Source organism: Hippocampus comes, unplaced genomic scaffold, assembly GCF_001891065.2.
Source record: "Hippocampus comes isolate QL1 unplaced genomic scaffold, H_comes_QL1_v1.1 scaffold68, whole genome shotgun sequence".
Lineage (NCBI taxonomy): Eukaryota > Metazoa > Chordata > Actinopteri > Syngnathiformes > Syngnathidae > Hippocampus > Hippocampus comes.
This window is the reverse complement of record NW_017805625.1, coordinates 800,063-814,987: the sequence shown is the minus strand read 5'-3', so window position 1 is coordinate 814,987 and position 14,925 is coordinate 800,063. Positions and strand designations below refer to the sequence as shown.

At 40.9% G+C, this 14,925-nt stretch overlaps 2 protein-coding genes and 1 long non-coding RNA gene across 5 annotated transcripts in view; 2 read left to right on the top strand and 1 right to left on the bottom strand.

Annotated features, from left to right (window-relative positions):
• The window catches only part of idh3b (isocitrate dehydrogenase (NAD(+)) 3 non-catalytic subunit beta), a 6,535-nt gene extending 799 nt beyond the window's left edge, over window positions 1-5,736 (bottom strand). Inside the window, exons 1-11 of one of the 2 annotated variants that reach the window (XM_019880663.1) lie at window positions 5,638-5,736; window positions 4,879-5,052; window positions 4,522-4,642; window positions 4,373-4,433; window positions 4,145-4,277; window positions 3,570-3,703; window positions 3,340-3,442; window positions 3,018-3,164; window positions 2,746-2,840; window positions 1,805-1,865; window positions 401-1,024 (exon numbers count right to left, since the gene is read on the bottom strand). In XM_019880663.1, coding sequence (XP_019736222.1) covers window positions 938-1,024; window positions 1,805-1,865; window positions 2,746-2,840; window positions 3,018-3,164; window positions 3,340-3,442; window positions 3,570-3,703; window positions 4,145-4,277; window positions 4,373-4,433; window positions 4,522-4,642; window positions 4,879-5,052; window positions 5,638-5,679 — 1,158 coding nt within the window. In that variant the 5' untranslated portion in view covers window positions 5,680-5,736 and the 3' untranslated portion in view covers window positions 401-937. Of the gene's footprint in view, window positions 1-400; window positions 1,025-1,804; window positions 1,866-2,745; window positions 2,841-3,017; window positions 3,165-3,339; window positions 3,443-3,569; window positions 3,704-4,144; window positions 4,278-4,372; window positions 4,434-4,521; window positions 4,643-4,878; window positions 5,053-5,637 lie in introns of those variants that run through there. The other variant, XM_019880664.1, reaches the window with a different exon arrangement.
• LOC109522269 (uncharacterized) overlaps window positions 1-14,925 on the top strand; it is a 23,518-nt gene extending 8,593 nt beyond the window's left edge. The window contains exon 3 of the long non-coding RNA XR_002169544.1: window positions 14,463-14,925. This is a non-coding gene — a long non-coding RNA (uncharacterized LOC109522269). The remainder of the gene's footprint in view (window positions 1-14,462) is intronic.
• wdr1 (WD repeat domain 1) lies at window positions 6,981-14,585 on the top strand. Of its 2 annotated transcripts, XM_019880660.1 has the most exons (15): window positions 6,981-7,104; window positions 8,275-8,396; window positions 8,903-8,993; window positions 9,112-9,259; window positions 10,107-10,287; window positions 10,593-10,670; window positions 10,805-10,885; window positions 11,322-11,555; window positions 11,623-11,710; window positions 12,036-12,192; window positions 12,822-12,909; window positions 13,041-13,151; window positions 13,601-13,774; window positions 13,873-14,017; window positions 14,174-14,585. In XM_019880660.1, exons 1-15 carry the CDS (start codon window positions 7,089-7,091, stop codon window positions 14,278-14,280), a joined length of 1,821 nt encoding a protein of 606 aa, XP_019736219.1. In that variant the 5' UTR covers window positions 6,981-7,088; the 3' UTR covers window positions 14,281-14,585. The 2 variants fall into 2 exon arrangements, with proteins under 2 accessions (XP_019736219.1, XP_019736220.1); XM_019880661.1 differs by lacking the exon at window positions 11,623-11,710 and having other exon boundaries at window positions 12,083-12,192.

Genomic DNA, 14,925 nt, shown 5'->3' with positions numbered 1-14,925 from the left:
CATTTATATTGGTTCTCATTAAACTCGATGTACTGTATGTCAAATGTTGCATCATGTGAGTTTATTTACAGTTTAGCAGTACAATTGCTTGTCCTAAAAACCCAACACTACCAGGATCCAGCAAAAATATTTATTCCAGAACCAACTTATCTGAATTTACAATTCTTAACGGAATCTTATTTGCATACACGTAACTTTTAAAAAATGGCCTTAACAACCTGCCCTGGAAAATAAAATTGGTTCCATTCATCTAGATGCCAAAAATATACCGTTTTCAGCAGACAAGAAACAATACAGCTCACATACGAGTCTAATCACCGATAGTGGAGATGGTCTGCTCTGGTCCATTGGTGATTTTAATGCTTAACAAGCACATACAAAAACAACAAGAGCATACCAATTCAAAAGGGTGCGTCTGTAGTTGTCTTTATTTGCTTTATCAAATTGTATAGTTACACTTTTTAATGAATTACGGTAATGAACATGAATATTCTCAAACAGTATTGAACCCTCCCTCACCCCCCACCCCAAAAAAAAATACCTCCCAGTAGAGCAAAGTAAGACCTGCAAAATAATTCAAAGTTGAGGAGGTTTAACAAACAGTTTCACCACGTAGAAAAACGTCACACCGCATTGGTGGATGCCTTGCTGTGAACTTAAACGGATTTCAATAATTTGATAAGTCACAGAACATTCAGCGTTCACGTACAGTGGCGGTCCAGCTTTTAATTGTTGAAATGACACTCTGTTAGTGTATACATTGTTAAGCAGCAGCTCCATGATCATTGTCAGGTTCTCGTAACACATCAATAGGATGAGTAAATCTTGCCAACCGTCATGTGGTCAAGGAGACAAGCACCAAATAACATTTCGTGACATATCAATGTCCACATTAAAGAAACATCATGGGTAAGTGTACGTAAATGGAAGAACACATCTAAATAGATCGGTATCGCAGGTTTTCCAAAACAGCACGCACAAAGTCTCCTGTGGTACAGTAACCGCCAAGGTCTCGCGTCCGTACCTGGGACATGCAAAGACACACACATACACACGGTTAAATTTAAATGTTGGGTTCCTGAAGTTACCAGCGCTTTGTGAAGCTCTTCTCGCCTCAGTTAGGGGCAAATGCAATTCCACTTCAAAAGTATTACTGTAGTAAACTATGAATGGAACTGAGCCAAGAACAACAAATAGTACCCGGTACTTCCTACGTTAGCCAATGGAAAAGCGTTCTTAGCAAGCAAGGCCAAGTTGGTTCCATGCAGTTGTAAAGGAGCATTGGACAACAGGATGGCAAACTTCACTTTCAGCTGAGGATCACATTTAAACAGTTGCCATTCCATGCCTCGGATGAACAAGCGTGTCAAAATACAAACACCTTCTGCCAACTCCTTAAGAAAGCGACAAGAGCTGAAAGTCCGAGCATTTTCAAGATGCCATCTGGCAAGCAGACAGTGAGCCGAGACTGAATGTTAGACATGTTGTGGCACATGCCAGTCTGAGTCATTTCAAGAAGAGAAAGAGACCGAGTACAAAAGAAATGCAAGAAGATCTCCAATATTTTCCCACTTACTAGAAATTTGTGAGTAAGTGAGTGCTAATGCTGACAGCAGGAATGTGGAACACAAGCCACATAAACACCGAGCACTGGTTTCAGCTTGTTTCGGCAGGTTTTATATTTTCACATCCGGCTTTAATGGTTTTAGTGACATCTGTTGTATTAATAGGCGTTAATACATTCTGAGAGGCTGAATGGAGCAGTAGGCACGCATGAGACAGAAAGTAGCTCGTGCACACTCACCTTCCCTTGTTTGATGACCCTTTTGACAGCATCTGACACCATTTGGGAGTGATAATCCAGACTGCAAGGCAAAACAGATAACAATGACAGGATTGACGATACATGTGCAGTGTTTCACACGGGATGGACGCAGACTTGAGACAGCTCTCACAATCGGTGCGAATCAGACCCAGATCATCAAGCAAATTTGATTATTTCTCAAGGACGACCTCAGTAAATACAAAATGTAGTTTCTAAAAGGACAGTTTTGGAAAAGCTGAGTTCGATTTCACTGGCAACACCCAGTCCTGGTTACTGCCAAAATTGTTTAATGGAGCAAATTCCTTCAGAAGTATCAGTGTGAAAAAGTGAAATATGACACAAGAACTGAAAGAAATGTTGTCTCATGATTAAAATTATATATCCATCCATCCATTTTCTGATCCCCTTTATCCTCAAAAGGGTCGCAGGGCGTGCTGGAGCCTATCGCAGCTGTCTTTGGGCAGTAGGCGGGGACACCCTGAACCGGTTGCCAGCCAATCGCAGGGCACAAAGAGACGAATAACCATCCGCGCTCACACTCATACCTCGGGACAATTTAGAAGAGCGTTCAATCAGCCTGCCATGCATGTTTTTGGAATGTGGGAGGAAACCGGAGTACCCGGTGAAAACCCAGGCAGGCACGGGGAGAACATGCAAACTCCACACAGGCAGGCCGGAGCCCCGGGATCGAACCCAGTACTTCTGCACTGTGAGGTCAACGCACTAACCACTGGACCACCGGGCCGCCTGATTAAAATTAGTTTTTAATGATATATAACATTTAAGTTTGACAAAGATCTCGGGAAGGGGGCAAATACTTCTTCACAGCACTGTATATTTGTGCCCAACAATTACATGTGTTATTGGAATATGCTGCCATGAAGTGAACTCTAAACTCACTAAGTCAGAAGTTGGCTTACTTGAGGTGCCGGAGCATGTTTGCGGAACTCAGCAGCATGGCTGTGGGGTTGGCAATGTTCCTGCCTACTGCTTGTGCAAAGGGATGGCGGGCACCCTTAAAAGAGAACAAAAAAAAAAAATGATAGGAAAGACATTTATTTTGGGTACCCATTGCAAAACGTGTCAGACGTGGCTAATTGCTCAACACATACGACAAGGGACCAGTGACTGACCGACTGAAATCAGCAACAAAATCTAAAGCAAAGAGGAGAAATGGAAGGTAGAAAGATACCGTTTCAAAAACTGCATATTCTGCACTGTAGCTTTCGCCGGGAACAACGCCGGCCCCTCCTACCAGTCCTGCTGCCAAGTTGTCAATAATGTTTCCATACAAGTTGGGCATTACCAGCACATCAAACTGGTAAGGGTTCTGAACCAACTGCAGCAGGGGAAATAAAGCAACAGCAGAACGTAGACGAATTAAACAAAGGGAATGACCAAAAACAAAAATTTAGAAATGTCCAGCATTTGGGAATTTCAACCACTCATGGGCACACCCATGAAAACACATTCAAACTATGACTAAATTGGGGAGGATGAAAATGTATATTTACCTGCATGCAACAGTTATCGATGATTATGTTCTCATATTTGATTTTGGGGTAGAGCTGTGCCACTTCCGCACAGCTCTGCAGAAAAAGGCCATCGCCTAATTTCCTGTTATTGGACAACGTGATTAGGGCAAGGGTTGTTATGACACAAATAATATCATTCAACCGACGAGTATATGAGGATACGCTTCCATATATGCACAGCGGAAAGGTATTCAATCTGCTTTTCTCACATGATATTGGCCTTGTGAACAGCCGTGACCTTGTTTCGCCCCTTCTTGGTGGCATAATCGAAGGCAAACTTGGCGATGCGCCTTGACTTCTCTCTGGTGATGATTTTCAGACATTCAATCACACCAGTCACACTCTGGAAAAGCAAGAAAATTCCTTGTCTCCAACAACTATAGATCTGAGGTCACCAGCATTTTGTAACCAGAGAGCTACTGCATTTCTTGGGCACTGATTCATGTGAAGGGCTACCAGTTTGATACACACTTACACAAATTTGTGGAAATTATTCAACGGTAAATGATCCTCTCCTTGTGATTGCATCCACTAGCTTGTCTCCACTCCTGATATGGTTTGGTCATCTAAAATCACTGATATGTGGCGCTTTATTTATTTATTTTTTTAGATGCTTTTCAGAGGCCCCGCGTTGGTGACCCTTGACCTAGATCTTTAATGCGGTGCACTGATGAAATAACATCCCCTCAAAGCAAACCACAATGTTATTTTTCAACTGTAGCAAGTATTTTTCTGTCCGCTGTCCTAGTGGCTCTTCTTCAACCTAAGGAATCATCAGGTTTACCTCATGCTCCAAGGAGCTGTACTCCCCCTCTGTCTGTTCTCGGATGATCACAAGGTCCAAATTGTTGTGGCGCGTGGTGTAGCCCGGCAAGCTATTCACGTGAACCACATTGGCAAACAGGTCCAGTTTACGTCTGATGAAAGAGCATCGAGGTGTTTGTTTTTATTTTGTTAAAGAAAAACAACTGAATCAAAATATCGGAAGACAATGATATAGTCTAAGTTGTACCTCAGTTTCATCTCATAAGAAGCCAACTCCCCTTTGAACTCCATGGGTGTGTGGATCTTTCCTGAATAATCAAAAACATGAAATTACTTTTTTTTCTTTCTTTATAACCTAATTTAACTTGAGACTAATCAATCGGTCAGGTGAAATACCTTTAATTGCTACTCTGTTGCTCTTCATAGAGTTCAACACTTGCTCAAGCTTCTCCTCGCTGGCCATGTTCTGTACTTCACTCAAATGAAACTCCTCAAATTCCACAGGGACATCGCCTGCCTGTGTTGGGGGCAAATAAGAGAAAAGTGCGAAGCAAGGAGTACAGAATTTACATTCGGTTTTAACAATTAAGTAAAACACAATACAAATCTAGAATTAGTAGCTCTAAAATCTATTCATTTAATATAATTGGACGAAAGGACAACTTTATAGAATGTATCTGTACTAAAACACATATGAAGAAGTTCCCTGTCTATCGACAGGTTCCGATTCATTTGGGTCATTAGAGAAAGTACTTTGAACACATCCTTGACAGCAGACATCAGCTCAGGTCCAACACCATCTCCTGGAACCATTGTGACCTTAAAGGTTGCATCTGCACGAGCGGGCGGCGCTTCGGAACCAGAGCGAACCGCAGATATGCTCAAGGGTCGACAGAAAAGCGGCTGCCACTGTGGGCCACTTAGACCCTGAAGACAGAAAAAAAAACACACTGAGGATTGGATGATATCATGCTAAATCCCAAGGATGGACCACAATAATTAGTTTTTTTTTCTATGTTAGGTAATGTGGTAGGCACAATCATTAAATGACAGGCTCAATATAAATGTGTATCCAGAGACACATTTATATTGAGCCTGTCATTTAAGCCATGGCTTCCTGAGGGTACATCAGCTTTGTGATCAATTTGACGGGTCCACATTTCACACCGACTATTTAGAGATTATTAGGCAAATAGGGATCAGTCACTGCACAACTTTCTGCATTGTATCGGAAGGCTGATGCCTATCCAAGTTCCCTTTTTACTTTTGGCGATTATTTTATTTAGATGGACTTGTTAAATCAACGAAGGCGTAAGGAAGCCCCAACGACAGAGTTGCTTAAGGAGGAGAGTAGTAACGGGGAAGTGTTAGCACAAATCCGTATGGGACACTAACTAGCAATAAACTAGATTGATATTAAATATCACAAAAGACACGGTCAGTGGGATCTCTTACACACGCGTTTACTGTTGTGAAAAACACAAATCAGGTTATAAACATTTGCGCACTCACCTTGATCAATGTTACCAGTCCACTTCGCATGACAGCAGCCATAATCACAGAAACCAGTCTCTTCTTTGTGGAATAGAGGCAGTTATCCTGTGATGGCGCCACCAAGTGGAAAATGTGCGCAGTGACAGGGCAAGATTTACACTGCATTTCTTGTGTTATTTTGTTTATTTTTTCGAAGAGGTTTGCTAAGATAGAAAAAAAGTTAGTTTCCACCAAGACTTTGGCGTAATACAAAACTGATCAAAAAGAAACTTCAGGGAAATTGTTCGAACCCAGCAACAAAACTTAAGTGAAGACGGTGTTTGACAAATTAACATATACAGTATGTTCAGAAACTAGACACATTGGTACTTGCAGAATATAAAATACTTGAATTAACCTATTGAAGTTTGATTGTTGAATAATGTTTGGAGAAAGCAAAATAACATGTCTCGTTGGTCAGAGTTGGTTAGTACAATCTTATACATGCATCCCTGTTTAGCGATGGCTGGATGCCCCTCTTTTTATTCTTATATCTTTGCAACGCGATATTATGGAAGCGTGCAGTGTCATCAGTTGACATGGTCCCCATCCTAAATAGATCAAGGGATTCCCAGTCCTATTTCAGTCCAATGACAGTGACTGTTGGAATACAGAATGATTTCGCTGTCATTATGTGGAAGAGCAGAACTCAAATAGCAAGCCCTTTTTAGTACAGTATTATATTTGGTCATCCATGCAAGGCGAGTAAAATATTGGCCATTTTTGGGGGGTTGTCATGCAGAACAGACTCAAAACCCAGCTCAACTAACTTAAGAAAGAAAAAACAATCAGTGGAAGAAGATATTACATTCGGTTTGTTCATTCACAAGATTAGTTCAGTATGCAAAATATTTGGTCTGCATGTGTGCAGTGATGAACCTGGTACGCTTTTAATGTTTTCGGTATGCGTGTGCACCTGTGCACCACTTCAGTGCACCCCTGGTTGTAATCCTTACATAAGGAAAAACTATGGGTACCTGTAGTTATAAATTTGGCTGCTGGAGGACTGCAAATCCGCCTAAGGAGTAACTCTATGTAACATTCACTTCTTAATTTACAGCTTTTGTCTGTAGGCACCAAACCGGTTTAAAAAAAAAAACATACTACACAAAATGTTACGAGATGGCGAAGTAATTGGTGGTTCCGATTGACGGATATTCTGATGAGCGTCTGTTTCAGTGGGTGGGGCTCATTGCTTGGAGCCTGCGAGTTAAATTTCGGGGCCAAATATACGTAGTATAAGGTGCCTCTTCAGTGGATGACAGTGGCAGCGTGGTATGTGAGTTTACCATATATGGGCAAAGGCAAGCGGCGTGAGGGCGCTACCTGCTTCCGGGTTTGTGTGACCAGGGAGTGCTTCTCAACCTGCTGTCTCCTTCTGATTCATTGATTTCAAAGTGCAACTTCAAAGCAAGTGATCAACAGGAACAATGTCGTATGAACTGAGTGAGTATGCATGCTGAGTTGCCTCACGAAAAATGCAACGCATGTCTCTATTTATATGTTTTTCTTCCCTCAAGCCAGTCAGTCGTTTAGCACAAAGTTAGCTAGCTAGCCTCGCCCTCAGCTGAAATGAGCATTTTTGACACATCTTTCCTTGTGAGCCAGACACTTATAAAACTCTGGTTGCCTTGTGTGTGTATGATTATTTTAACGGTTAGTTGATCCGGTCGGAAATGTTTCCCGTCTTAGAACGTTTATGACTTCGCTCGTTCTTTTTGTGAGTTAGCGTGTGTGACGGTGTTGTGTGTTAATGTGATCACGCATTGTTATGACATGCCAGAACTGGCTGGATCTCCCCTCTTCCTCCAGGAAACCCCACCTATTGGTGCTTACTGATTTTTAAAGCGCGTTTACTGCATGGTCTTATCTACTGATTCCAGGTGATGAAAAAACAACCCACGCTCCCAAAAAAATCTGGGAAAAAAACTATAGTCAATGCGGAAGCTGTCGTGCATATTAAGCTGCTCCTACCTTTGCTGCTCCACTTGTGATAATGCATATGGCTTCTGAGCTGGTGAACAAACATATAAATGAAATGTGGCTCTGTATTAAGAAAACAAAATGACTGTGATAGTGAGCATGCCGAAGGCAATTAGTGTATTTTTCCCAAATTTGCTTGAAGGATGCTCTGCGTATTAAACATTGCTCAACGTCAGTGTTTCAGCAACCTTTTATTGAGACAAGGCACCTATTTTTCATTTGAAACATCTCAAGACAAACCACCAAACTAAAGTGTCACAGTAAGAATGAATACTGAAATAATTATCATCTCACCTCAATTTTATTGGTAAAAATAAGATTATTAAATCTGGTTGTGTTTAATTAAACTCGAACCTAAACGATGACCTATTTTGAATGGTAACAAATTAATTGTACCAAGATTTAATTGTTCTACCTATTACTATACGGCACTCACATATATAGCAGAGTAAAGATATATTTGTTTTTAATAAATCCCATTTTTTTTTCTGATAAATTAAATTGCATAAAATCAAACATTGGTCAAGGTGGAATGAGTATAGGAGAAATGAGAATATATGAATTTTTATTTTTTATTTTTTAATCAACTTTACTATTTCTCAGACACAAACAATTTTCATCATTTCTTTTTAGGACAAGTGTTTGCCAGTCTCCCGCAGATGGAAAGGGGAGTTGCCAAAGTGATTAGCGGTGATCCCAAAGGCAATAACTTCCTCTACACCAACGGGAAGTGTGTCATCATCCGGAACATCCATGTAATTATTCAAAAAAATAATTCTAAACGTCAATTTAGAGACATTTTATTTTGTCGTGTATGCACCCACTCTGAATCCAGGAAGTGAAAATGTGGCAACCCGATACTATGCATGCCTAGCCTGAGGAAAAACCTGGTCATGACAGAAACTCGAGGATTTCTAACTGGCTCTGTGACAGAAAAGCAGGTCTTCATGAAAAACAACCATTTTATGACAATTTCGAAAGGAACGATACCTCAGAAGTCAACTGCTGTCTCTCATGCTATCTACAAGTCTCCACCATTAATTATCAGACTGATTTGAAAACACCTGTTAAGGGATTCCAGTGTACTGTCGCCTTAACGTACACAATATATATTTTTCTCAGTGTGTGGGCACAATTGCAAGGCTCACTAAAGATTCTAGAAAACAAATCCCAAAACACAGTGAGCTACAAACTTATTTCAGTTTTGCAGATTCAGATCAGCTGATATCTTTTTTTTTTCTCCCCCCACTCCTCTTTGAAGAACCCAGCCATAGCAGACATTTACACCGAACATGCCCATGCAGTTTCTGTAGCGAAGTATGCCCCCAGTGGATTCTACATCGCTTCTGGAGGTAACAAAAAGAGTCCATGTAGGAAAATGTATCACATACTGTCGGTGGACATAATGTATCACCGCAATAAAATCTTTGTGAATTTTTATGATTATTATTCTTTTTTTTTTTTTTAAAGATGTATCAGGAAAGATCCGCATCTGGGACACCACGCAGAAGGAGCACCTCCTCAAGTATGAGTACACTCCAATATCAGGCAAGGTCAAGGACATCGCGTGGACAGAGGACAGCAAGAGGATTGCTGTGGTTGGGGATGGACGAGAGAAGTGAGCATCTGGCGTTCCGTTTTAGATGTCAAAATGAAACTTGTCACCGACCGCCATCTTTAACTTTGTGCAGGACTTAAGAGCAAAATATGACATATGAGGAGAGTCATGTCTTACTGCTAGTTTTTCCTTATGTGGTGTGTTAAAATAATTTTAACAATTAGACAATTGAATGTGATTGTACACAAATGGCCCCAAGAGAGATGAAACCGTCTGAAAGTCATAGGACACAAACATAAAAGTTGTTTCGTTTGTCATTCAAAAATGATAGATTGAGCAAGCCTGTGTAGTTTTTGCAATTAGAAATGGCAAAGCGTGACAAACCAAAGTCATTTTTCATGCATGGAAGACCTCACAAAATTATTTGAAGAAACATATGGGCCATTTTTTTTTTTTAAAGAATTTAATTTGTAGTCTTAATTGTTTGTTTGTTAGGGACATAACAAAAACAGGTTTGAAAGATGTGAGCGCATCTGTACACAAACCAATGAATCGGTCTCAATATAGCTTGAATTGGGTATAAAAAAAAAAATAAAAAAAAAGTGATAAATAGGTAGACGTTTTGATAGTTCTGATGATTTGTTTCATTGAATTTCATTGACCGGAATAGTTTGGGCTTTGTAGTCATTTAACATGCTGCTGTCTGTTAACAAACGACAAAAGCTACAATTATACATCTTCTCTAGTCCAGGATAAATCTCTTTGAATGGCATATCACATTTACAGTACTGGCCAGTTGTTCTTTTATTTGTATTTCAGGCAGTGATTCTTTCTTGTACAGCCACCGTTAGGGTACGCGCACCACACTTGAGAATAAGTGCTTTCCGTTTTGTATTTCTTTCTGAAGGTTCGGGGCTGTGTTTCTGTGGGACAGCGGTTCTTCAGTCGGAAGTATTTCTGGCCACTCCAAATTAATCAACAGCGTAGACATTCGTCAAAAACGTCCCTACCGGATGGTCACCGGCGCCGATGACTCCTCTGGCTCTTTTTTTGAGGGGCCTCCCTTCAAATTCAAATTCTCGATACGTGTGAGTAATAATCTTTTTATTTCTGTTGGGGTATTATTTATTTTTTAGCTATTTCACATTCCTTAATAAATTGGATTGAACGATTGCTGAGGCTTTTTTTTCCCAAATTGAAAAGAAAAACAAACAAAAAAGAAGACCAACCAAAATACTCCATGTTATCCTGACTTCATGTTTTTGACCATATTGAAGTCTCAAAATTAAAAGGCGTAGGGGCTGAACCTATAAACATTTATGTACAAAAAAAATCTGATACTGTTGTTTAGTGTAATACAAGGCAGATTAATTTGTTGCTTGCTTGTTGACAGGATCACAGCCAGTTTGTCAACTGTGTTCGTTTCTCTCCTGATGGAAGTCACTTCGCGACAGCCGGTGCTGACGGCCAGGTAAGCCTCGAGGCGATGAGATATTCTCATTACCTGAAGAAAATCGCAACTGACTATTTAAATAAAATGTTCTCAAATAATGTGCGGACATTCGCGTGGCATTTGTCTCCGTGAAATCCATTTCTTTTTGTCAGATTCTCATCTTTGATGGAGGTAACGGTGAGCGTGTCAGCAGCCTGGGAGGAGAAAAGGCTCATAAAGGAGGAATATATGCTGTAAGTTTGGCCACCTTATCACTTTTAACGTGAATTTAGCCTTTGATTGGCACTGTAGCGTTGCTAACATTGACTTTTTGTGGCCGACTTTTGCGTTGACAAACGTGTGAAGTATGGTCACGTGAAAGGGTTAAAGACAGTATATTCTTTGGCCTTTGACTCTGCATGAGACTTGATTTTTAGTTTGACTGTTTTTGTGCTTTCTAATGTCTTGGTTATTAATTTTGTTTGTTGTATGAATTAATTTAGCTCCATCGACAGCACGTTGTACACAGCGGTGGTTGTTCTTAAAGTGCCTGTACATACAGTGGAGTTGAGTTGTGGGTAAATCTTGGACTGGTTGGAGAGAGCCACACATCCTCTTGTTAATGAGCTACGCCAATGGTTATGGTTGATTAGTTGAAAAACGCCATCCCCGTTTTGTTTTCTTCCCTAGATAAGTTGGAGCCCAGACAGCTCCCAGCTGATTTCCGCCTCAGGCGACAAGACCGTCAAGCTCTGGGATGTTGGCGCTGGTACCGCAGTCACCACCTTCAACATGGGCAATGAGGTGGCGGATCAGCAGCTGGGCTGTCTGTGGCAGAACGATTACCTCCTCAGTATCTCCCTGACAGGCTACATTAACTACTTGGATAAGAACAATCCTGACCGGCCCATACGCACCATCAAGGTCGGACTCACAGAATTTTTCAGCCGCCATTCGGCCTAGTTAGAGCTTTGACTTGTTCTTCCTACAGGGGCACAGCAAATCCATCCAGTGTGTGACAATTCACAGAAGTGATGGACGACCATACATCTACACGGGGAGTCATGATGGCCACATCAATATCCTTCCCAACCGTTGCACATTTCAACAGATTTTCCTCTCGCTGAATATCCCCCCTTTACCTCAACACCACTTTATGCCAGTATAAAATGTCATGACACCGAATTGTAAGAAAGTGGAAAATAGATGTCAGGATGCACATTATATTGACATTCAATGAGTACTACAGTGCGAGGGTTAAATTTTGGCATTTGTGCTAAATAACGAAACAGAAGGTCAGTCTGTTTGTCAGAGTTTAGTCATCAGCAGTTGTCTGACTTGTTTCGCCCGCCCTCCTGGCAACATACATATTTCTGCCATCATTTCTCTTAACCGGAGTCTCACATTACTGGGATGCAGAAACTGGGGAGAATGATTGTTTCTCAGGAAAGGGCCACAGCAACCAGGTGAGCAAAATGGTTGTCAACGTTGCTGATGAAGTGGTGACATGCAGCATGGATGACACGGCGCGCTACACCAGCATCAACAAGAAGGATTACAGGTAGAGGCCATCCCATATCTGAGAGACATTTGAAATGAGCATTAATTGCATGTGCATCTGGAAGCAACTTTGCATTGTTTGTAGATGCTGTCGGTAGGTTTAAACACAGTTCTTGCATTCAGTGCTCCCAAGGTGCAATACCAGGGGAGCACATATCACGTGTATTTTTTTTTTTTTTCTGTACTAGAATTGAATGTAATCGCATATCTACTACAGTAGGTGGCAGTGGCGCTCATTCTCAGTGTGCGCATGGAGTATTAGCTGCGGTTTTTTTTTTCCCTCAGAATTGACCTGTGCGCAGACAAACGGTGAATGAGAGAGGAAGTTCAGTGAGCGAACCCTCAAAAGACACAATGGGAAATCCCCGCCCCTTTCTTTTTCTTTAATGTTATGCAGAGGTTTACATAAAAAAAAGAAATTGTACTCCAAACCTAATTCCAATGAAGTTGGGACCTTATGCTAAACATAAATAAAAGCAGCATACAATGATTTGCAAATCATGTCCAACCTATATATTGCTCACCTGGATGCAGCATGTCAGTGGCATGAATTTAGAGGATTCTATAATGAAGCCACCATAATTTGTCAATTGTTTATTTCGTTATATAAATAAACCGGTGTGTTTTCAGTGCCTCTGATGTGGTGAAAATGGCTTCCCAGCCTAAAAGCATCTCAACCGCTCAAGGGGGCCTAACACTGGTTGTGTGCATTGAGCAGGTAATCTCTTTTCTTTGCTGTCTAAGATTCCTTACTACATAATTTGGTGTTAGTCATTAGAATATCATTGAAGGCTCTAGATGAACAAATCCCTTAAAATAGTCTCAAAGCTCATGTTTTGTGGGTTCTAGGTTGTCTTACTGAAGAACAAACAAAATGTCTTCACACTGGAAAACCTTGGCTATGAACCTGAAGTTGGAGCTCTCGATCCTGCAGGGAGCACTGCCGCCATTGGGGGAGCAGTAAGTGGACGTCAAAGCGTAGGGATGTAGTCCTCCTCAATCAGCCGTGATCCAGTTACACAAGAACACGCACCCACCAATTCATCCATCAAAAGAAACTGGAGCATGAAACATACATCCACACAGAAAATTGAAGGCACGAATATTTAAGCATTTAGCTGAGAATCGTATGCAATGAAGTGGCACTCCTAAAGAACAGACTTGTCATAGCTGTGCATTTATCCAGCCTGAAGTGACTAAATACGACAGCTGCTGGTAGCTGCGCTATCTCTTGGGACTAAAATGGCCCTTCTGAGCTACTTGGCATGCCTGCGTCTGGGGAGTAAAACCAATGAATGTAAACAATCTTGTAACTATGAATATTTAAAAAAAAAAAACAAAAAAAAAACTAACACATTTAATTGCTCCTGGTAGATAAGGACTCTTACCCCCATTCTTCTCTTCCGCAGGATGGTACAATTCGTCTGTACTCGGTCCAAGGCAATACTCTGAAGGATGAAGGAAAAACCATACAGGCTCGAGGGGCGATCACTGATATGGCTTACTCTAACAATGGAGCCTATTTGGCTGTCATAGATGACAAGAAAGTGGCTACAGTCTTTAGTGTGGCGGATGGCTACTCGGTAAATATCCTTTTTTTTAAATAAATCATTTAACATCCTCAGGTTTTATTGCTAAACGCCCTCCTCTGCTTAAAAATGTTTTTTTGTTTTTATCCAAGCTCAAAAATGAGTTTTATGGACACCACGCCAAACCAGTTACTTTAGCCTGGGCACCTGACAATGAGCACTTTGCAACCGGTGGGATGGACATGATGGTGTTTATCTGGACAGTTGATGATGCAGACAAGCGGCTGAAGCTGCAAGGTAGGCCAAACAGCATGGTATCCAGACATACATATTTACCTACTTAAGTCACATAGTCCTCGACCTGGCGCTCACATACCGATAAATGTCACCAAAAAAAAAAAAAAAAAAAAAGATTTCACGAGTATTAATAAACTTGTTTTGTGATATCCGTAGACTGTCACAAGTTGCACCACGTCAGCGGCCTGTCTTGGATTGACGCAAATACTCTGGTCACCACTTCTCATGATGCCAGCGTCAAGCAGTGGACTATTAAATATTGAGAAGGCATGCTGGAAAAACACCCACGTCCCCAGGGACAAGGACTACTGTAGAGTTCAATCAACCCCCCAAATCAAAATGGTGTATTTTGCTGTCTGTCAACATCTGAATTTAAAAGGGTTCTGGTATAAACAAACGAATGAAAATGAGTAAAATATTTGTCTGTATGCAAATAAGCGCAAAGAGTCTATTTGACATCTCATTAAGTGGACACTGCTCACCATTCCATAAATAATGGCAGGAGTTGGGCTGAATGCATCCAAACCTGACGGATGAACCGTAACGTTTGTGTTTGCACTAATGTGTTTGCACTAATGTGTTTAAAAAGACATTTTAATGTTTCAGTTCCATTTCTGAAATGAAAAGGCCTCATGTGGTTGCCTGTTGCATTTTCCTTTGAATGGGGATGAAGAGCAGTGGGTGGGTGCATCTTTTTGCTTGCTCGGGTCACTTTTGCTATTCATAGCACTTCTTGGACTAGGGAGCAATTATAGCAATGGAAAACAAGTATACAATCATCAAGTTCATTCAAGGATTTTATGATGTTTTTTTTGGGTCACACTATACTTGTCTCACTGTTTTCATGTCTTGTCTATGCATTTGTTAATAATATTGCCGAAAATAAAACAATTTTGCATTCCCCTGTA